This window comes from Palaemon carinicauda, chromosome 1 (assembly GCF_036898095.1).
Source record: "Palaemon carinicauda isolate YSFRI2023 chromosome 1, ASM3689809v2, whole genome shotgun sequence".
NCBI classification, from domain to species: domain Eukaryota; kingdom Metazoa; phylum Arthropoda; class Malacostraca; order Decapoda; family Palaemonidae; genus Palaemon; species Palaemon carinicauda.
The window spans coordinates 200,191,736-200,198,602 of record NC_090725.1 but is presented as its reverse complement, the minus strand read 5'-3'; the positions used below and the strand labels follow the sequence as shown (position 1 = coordinate 200,198,602).

At 33.5% G+C, this 6,867-nt stretch overlaps 1 protein-coding gene across 1 annotated transcript in view; it reads right to left on the bottom strand.

Moving 5' to 3' along the window:
- Positions 1-433: 433 nt before the first annotated feature.
- Positions 434-6,867, bottom strand: part of LOC137643964 (uncharacterized) — a 33,305-nt gene continuing 26,871 nt past the window's right edge. The window contains exons 2-8 of the mRNA XM_068376788.1: positions 6,252-6,413; positions 5,055-5,186; positions 3,678-3,794; positions 2,463-2,546; positions 1,937-2,068; positions 1,332-1,453; positions 434-1,193 (exon numbers count right to left, since the gene is read on the bottom strand). Coding sequence (XP_068232889.1) covers positions 1,064-1,193; positions 1,332-1,453; positions 1,937-2,068; positions 2,463-2,546; positions 3,678-3,794; positions 5,055-5,186; positions 6,252-6,413 — 879 coding nt within the window. The 3' untranslated portion in view covers positions 434-1,063. The remainder of the gene's footprint in view (positions 1,194-1,331; positions 1,454-1,936; positions 2,069-2,462; positions 2,547-3,677; positions 3,795-5,054; positions 5,187-6,251; positions 6,414-6,867) is intronic.

Sequence of the window (6,867 nt, the reverse complement as noted above, 5' to 3'; positions counted from 1 at the left end):
ACAAAAGCATGACTGAATGACTAACTCAGTCATTTGTCCACTAACTGAGATACGAAACATGTAGTTTTCATTATTTTAGTATAAAAGCCCTGTAACATTTCTTAATTTGGTTACGTCTTTTTTGCTTACAGTATTTTTACGGTATTTTTTCATGATAAATTATTTAAAAATATAGTGATAAATTTTGATGTTTAAAATATGGATTATGTACAGTGACTTTTTGGTTTTTGAATAATTCTTTTCAAGTCTCGAAATTTTAGCTAGGATACTAACTACTCAGTCTTAAGTATCGTCATAATAGAAACATTCACCTTCAACCATAACAATAAAACATTCATTGAGTAATGTCTCTTTTGGGTCTTTGCAACCGAAGAAACATCAACGGATTTGTCAGGTCAGGGGCAGAAGGGAAAGGTGAAAAAATACAAAAAAATATCTTAAATTAATGTAAATAAATAAAAGTTACAATAACACAAAGACAGCGAAGAAATATCTATAAATATGAGGTAACAAGTTTGTCACAAGGCATATGGAGTCAGCTAGGTCTAACAGGGTGCCCTTGCTACCATACAAGAAGTCTGAAAACAGTCTGTACAGGTCAGTGGTCTCTAGTCATGTTCTATTCTGGAAGTCAGTGCGTTCCATGGAACAAAAAGAGCTCCAAATAATTTATAAATAAATAACAAATACAATAGTTTCCAATAAACACACATAAACATATCCTATCCGGAAAACAAAGATCCGTTGATATTCTGCTCGATGGAATTGAAACTAAGCGTTTGTATGAAATTCAATACAAGCGCCTAGTTATTGTACTAATAAGCTTCCTTCAAATTTCACGACTCATTGTTAAAAGTATATACAGTCCACCAATATAATAACCAGGTTATTGCTTTCTCGACAAATAAATATATGAAAAAATATTTTTTTTTAGAAACTGAGCTCTTTTCTGCTAACAACAATTAGGATTCGTTTCTCAAAGCTCAGAAACCTTCCAAATTCACCGTTGATTTGAGTATTGTTGAATTCCACCAAACAGAACAAGAGAGACTTTTCACTTTGTTTAAACACTTTCGTTACATTCGTTGTAGATCTCGACGCAGTTCTCTCCGATGCGTCCTCTCCTGCCGGCGTCGTTGTAAATTTCGAAGGGCGTGTAGGTGGATCTCTCAAGGGCATAGCTGAGACCGTATCTGTAGCAAAGGTTCCATGTTAGAAAAACGATAGACTTACGCAGAGGTCTAGTTATTATATAACATTATATTCCAGAGCCATTTCTTAATGTGAATAAAGACTTTAATGTCCTTTTTAATCAATTACAAAAGACTCACGTTCCCATCTGGCAGAAAAGATATCCGGTGTCACCAGTGCCATAGACACAGTCGTTGTTAGCTTCACAGATGTACTTCTGCATGCAAAGGTCGTCCTCGGTCTCGTAGGTCCTGATGTAACCCTGTAACAAAGGACCAGATTAAAATAAGAATTCCTATGGGTTGACATACTACGACTGCTGATCTTGTAAGTATATCTAAAAAACACTGAGATTAAAGACGCATAAAGGGATATGGTAGATTATCATTATGAATTAAAAAGTATTTTCATAAAATGGAATACTATTTTTTTGAATGTTTTATGATAAGAAACCTCTAGTATGTTGAAAGTAACGAATGCCATTACCATTATGCTATGACCTAGCCTGGACTCATTGAAATTCCTCTAGAATTTAATGACAAAATTGAAATACAAAATACAGTGGGGCTCCATTTCGAATTAGGCCCTAATCTTGCGCCAGCCCTTTCTATTCTTCTTCAGACATTAGTTTGAAAAAGACGTTCAGCTGCTAGTCCCTTCAACCTTCATGCTGGAAGTACCCATTATTTGAAACAACACTAACAACATTTAATTGAAATCCCAGAAAGATTTCTCATAAGCCCACCTTCAGCATGGTAGTAGCAGCAACAGCAGCGTCTGCTAGGGGGTCTGTTGTGCCCAGGGAACGAGCCTCGAAGGACCTCTTGGAGAAGGAAGTACGAAGGGCGTCCAGGAGGGTGGTGAAAAGGCCGAGGACCTGAAATGGGAATGCTGTTTACATCTCTGTAGATCATTTCCTAGCCTTTTCTATTGGAATTAATAAGATCGGCAATAATTAGATTTGATACTAAAGGTTTTTTATTGATGAATTTTGAATTTATAAAGGAATTTTTTGTTTCATTATATGAAACATAAATTTCGTAACCGAATTTATGATGACATTATAAAAAACATATGATTTAATTCGAAGAGAAATATAGGAAATGGAAAGAGAATTCATTCTTTTATAATGATCCAAATGAATAATACCTCGATCCAACGTAACTAAAATTTAATTTGGAAAGTAAAGACTTAAATTTTTGAGAAATTGCCAGCCATTCTTTTTAACTTAATACTATTACCTAAGTAGTAATTTAAAGTAGATAACTAACCTGAGAAGCTTGTTTGGCCAATATTCCAATCTCCTTAGAGTCTTTGGATCCAGTCAAGTAAGACACGAAGGGAGTGAGAAGACTCTGTAATTATGAAGAACAAATTAAGAATGAACTCAATATCATGAGCAATCTCACATAAATAATAATTACCCTTACGCTATTTATATGGAGACTATTAACTAAAACAAACAAGAAGTATCAAGGCAAAGGAATGGGAAGAAGCTCTTAAACCCAAAAGAACGATAAATCTGGCTCATCTTCACAAGGAAGATAGCAAGAAGAACCATATGAAGGATTTTTCTGCCCAATGACAAATTACTAAGTGTGTTGTACGCTAAGTACTAGAAAACTGATAGATGTTACATAATGAAACTTGATGACGATCCATCGATAAATCTTTCTATTTGTGAATAGATGAATAATTGATATCCGTTTAACGAAAGTTGAAATGAATAGATGATTGGTAAAAGATAGATAAAGATTATTCAGTATCATTATGATAATAGAATAAGTAGACAGCAATGCATTCGTGAAAAAACTCTCTCCCACCATACTTCTCTCTCTCTCTCTCTCTCTCTCTCTCTCTCTCTCTCTCTCTCTCTCTCTCTCTCTCTCTCTCTCTCTCTCTCTCTCTTTGAAATGTGAGAACTTAGGTAAACTAAAGATACAGCAGTCCAAGTGTTGTTACTCTATACAGTCTGCGGTCATTAATCACTTGAATTTTGCAAGGCGTAACTGCATGTGGCTCCACGCTGTCCTATGGATAAGTTTATTAACTCGCCTAGCAATAGCTCATGTATGGCTATAGCTAATGTATCAAGAACAAATAGACATTGAGGCGTGTATATGATTTATGAGACATAATTACTAATATATATATATATATATATATATATATATATATATATATATATATATATATATATATATATATATATATATATATATATATATGTATGTATAGTTCTAGACTTTGACCATCATCTTCTTAATTTCATGATATGCAAACATTCAATTTTCATCATTTGTCTCGAGTTTATTATAATCAAGAAAATCCCAAAACGCAGCCTTGCTAACCCCCAGATAGAAAATGTCCAGACATACCAAATATACAAATAAAACTCTCTTCTGGCTATATCGAAACAACTATGCAGAATATCAAGTGGCCTACTGTACACAGTCTCCAGTACCTCACGCTTCGTCAAAACTTACCTCGGTGACAGATCCGTTGTCCATTTTGTCAATGGCTGCATTGTCTCCACCGCCGAGGACATTCAAGATAATCTGTAGACCAAGGGAGAACACCTTTGACCAAGAGAATTCACCGGTCTGAAAAAGAAAAAAATAGGAAGGTTAACTTTATATGCTAATACACCCGAGCCATCAAAATTGATGGCTATATATGTATATGTATATATATATATATATATATATATATATATATATATATATATATATATATATATATATATATATATATATATATAAATAAATAGATAGATAGATAGATATGCACAAACACGCAAATGCACAAACACACACACACCCGCTAGTTCAGTAATTTGTGGGAGAGTGGGGTTTCTGACTGTACCTCTTGGGATACCCTCTCTCACCAGGGAATTACTACTCCCTCTCCCCCTGAATGTGGCCCGATATATATATATATATATATATATATATATATATATATATATATATATATGTATATATATATGTATATATATACACATATATAAATAATTATATATTTATATATATAGTCAGACACTTGCTCTTTATTTTATAGGGCAAATAATTGTGTAAAAATTCATTGAATAATTATTTTTTGATAATTCACCAGTGGCTTAATTCAATCCAAAAGCCTTGAGTTATATAAGGAAGACAGTCCATACAAACACTCTCTTAAATGGGATAGACAATGTGATTTCCCCTTTGAGTCAAATTGGGATGCTAGTTAGTAATGGCCCGGGGAAAGATAGTAAACAATAGCATAAGAAGACTGTATACGGATAGCAATGCTTGAATCTGCCTTTAATCTTAAAAAAAAATTATCATAAAGGATATTGATTTCATCGTATATTACTATAATCTGCATATGCTAAAATCAAGTACAAAAATGAAGATTGTGTTTTCTTTTAATTCAAATAGTTTATTTGTTTATAAATAGTCTTTGTCCTGGAATAGACCAAAGATTCCTTAAGTTCTGCTATACTGTTACGATGAACAAACACAGACACAGACACACACATATACACATACATATGTATATATATATATATATATATATATATATATATATATATATATATATATATATATATATATATATATATAGTGTGTGTGTGTGTGTGTGTGTGTGTGTGTATAAATATATATATATATATATATATATATATATATGAAAAAGCAAGTGATAACACGGCTAAGGAAAGATCGGGGAAAGGTAAACATAACAGTAGTGTTTGAACTAGGACTGAAGCGATCAGGGAAAACTAATCAGAAAAAGGAAAGAAGGAAAAATGCAATCAGCATGAGTAATTGGGTAATTGCTCTGTCTATTATCTATTTTTGAAATACTAATCAACTAACCGTGAGCTGAGTGATGTAATCCATTTTGTCCGAGGCCTGGGGACCGCTACTCACAGGTCCTCCAATGAGAAGTTGGACAATGACGCTCAAAATGTCTCCCCATTGGAATCCTCCGCTAGATGCAGGTGCCTCCTGTGATCGGTAGGAAAGTTCATATAATACATTTTCTTATTAGTATTTAGAGCGCCAGTATTGGCCAGATGTGGAAAATGACGTAATTTATTATGAGAAACAGCAAATGCCTTAACCCCATCACGTTACTCATTGTAATATTCTGTTTCTTCCCTACTTCTAAATAAGTGATGTTTTACTCATTAAGTTTGGCAATTAGTTGCACACCAGCCTAATTAAAATGAAGTTCGGGAATCGGTTGTTAGCAATGCTCTATTTCTGCTACCTACTACAAATTTGGGTAAAAAATTATCAATTGTCAGACCAAGGATGTTAATTCTTGTGAGAAGTGGCTTACTGTTTTCATATCTAAAATTCGTGTTACCCCATACGAATGGGAAAAATGCACGTTAGTAGTAGAAGAAGAATTATCGGTAAGACTATGAGAGTTAATTTTTGATTGATCTCCTAATTTGTCTACAACTCATCATAAATCATTTTATTTAGCAATAGATAGAGAACAAGCTTGATTACATTTCCAATGATTAGTAAATTTGGCAAGGTATGTCAAAGGCTGACATACGCGTGGGTAAAAATAGAACTATTAAACTGACAGAATAATGCCGAAATTAGATAATAATGATGGAATCTAACTAAAACAATATAAATTATTGGATTGAACAGTGCATAAATATTGACAAATAAGGACAAACGGTGACTCATGATGATGCCGCACAAACATTAACGTTTACTAACAGGCCAGTACCAAAGCCTGTCGGCATCTATTAACCGTACAACATTGACTGCCACCAGCAAGTAATATGATCCAAAGTAGGAAGAGTGATCAAGGATAATAATTTAAGTATTATCGCAGTCAGTAGTACGCTAAAAAGAGTTCGAAGCACTCGTTGTTGAATTATAAATTCGAAAACGCTATTATCGTCAGAAATATTGAACCGAAAAAAAATATGACAGCCATGAGGACAAATTCCTATATTTCCATGAAATTTCTACTATCATCTAATTATTTCCCTCAAACCCTGGTTTTTCTCTCTGAAGAAATAAATGCTGCAAAATTGTCCCTACCTGTTTGACATCAGGTTCGATCAAATGTTGCTTCTTGACGTTGTTAGGCTTAGCGTTGTATTTCCTGTCTTGGGCATCCATGGAGGCGCCAATGGTGCTGCCCACCATAGAAACTACCACCAACGTCACTAGCGCGACTCCTGTTACCTTCTTCGACACCATCTGGAAACAAATAATAAAGTGTGAGATCTTTTTGTCTCTAAGTGAGCTCATCGTGAATGAATTTGTTTTGAATAACTTTATTAATTAAATGCAGGCGTATGCATTAAATTCCAAGTCTTGAATGAAATATCATTCTATCAGAAACATCTGTTTCAGAAAAAAAAAAAAAGATGGGATCTCTCTGCCGAGCTCTTTTCTCAATCTGATTTTTCTCACGATCATTATGTAGTTTTAGGATTGCTGTACTTCTTGTATAGTTTTGGCCAAGTGTTCTAACCTAAGATTCATCTATTCCTTGTCTTTGAAGGACTTTCGTGACTGCTGAGGTTTTGACAGAATCAAATGCTTTCGATAAATGCCCTACATAGAGGTTTATCATACTCTGTTGATATATATATATATATATATATATATATATATATATATATATATATATATATACATATATATATAT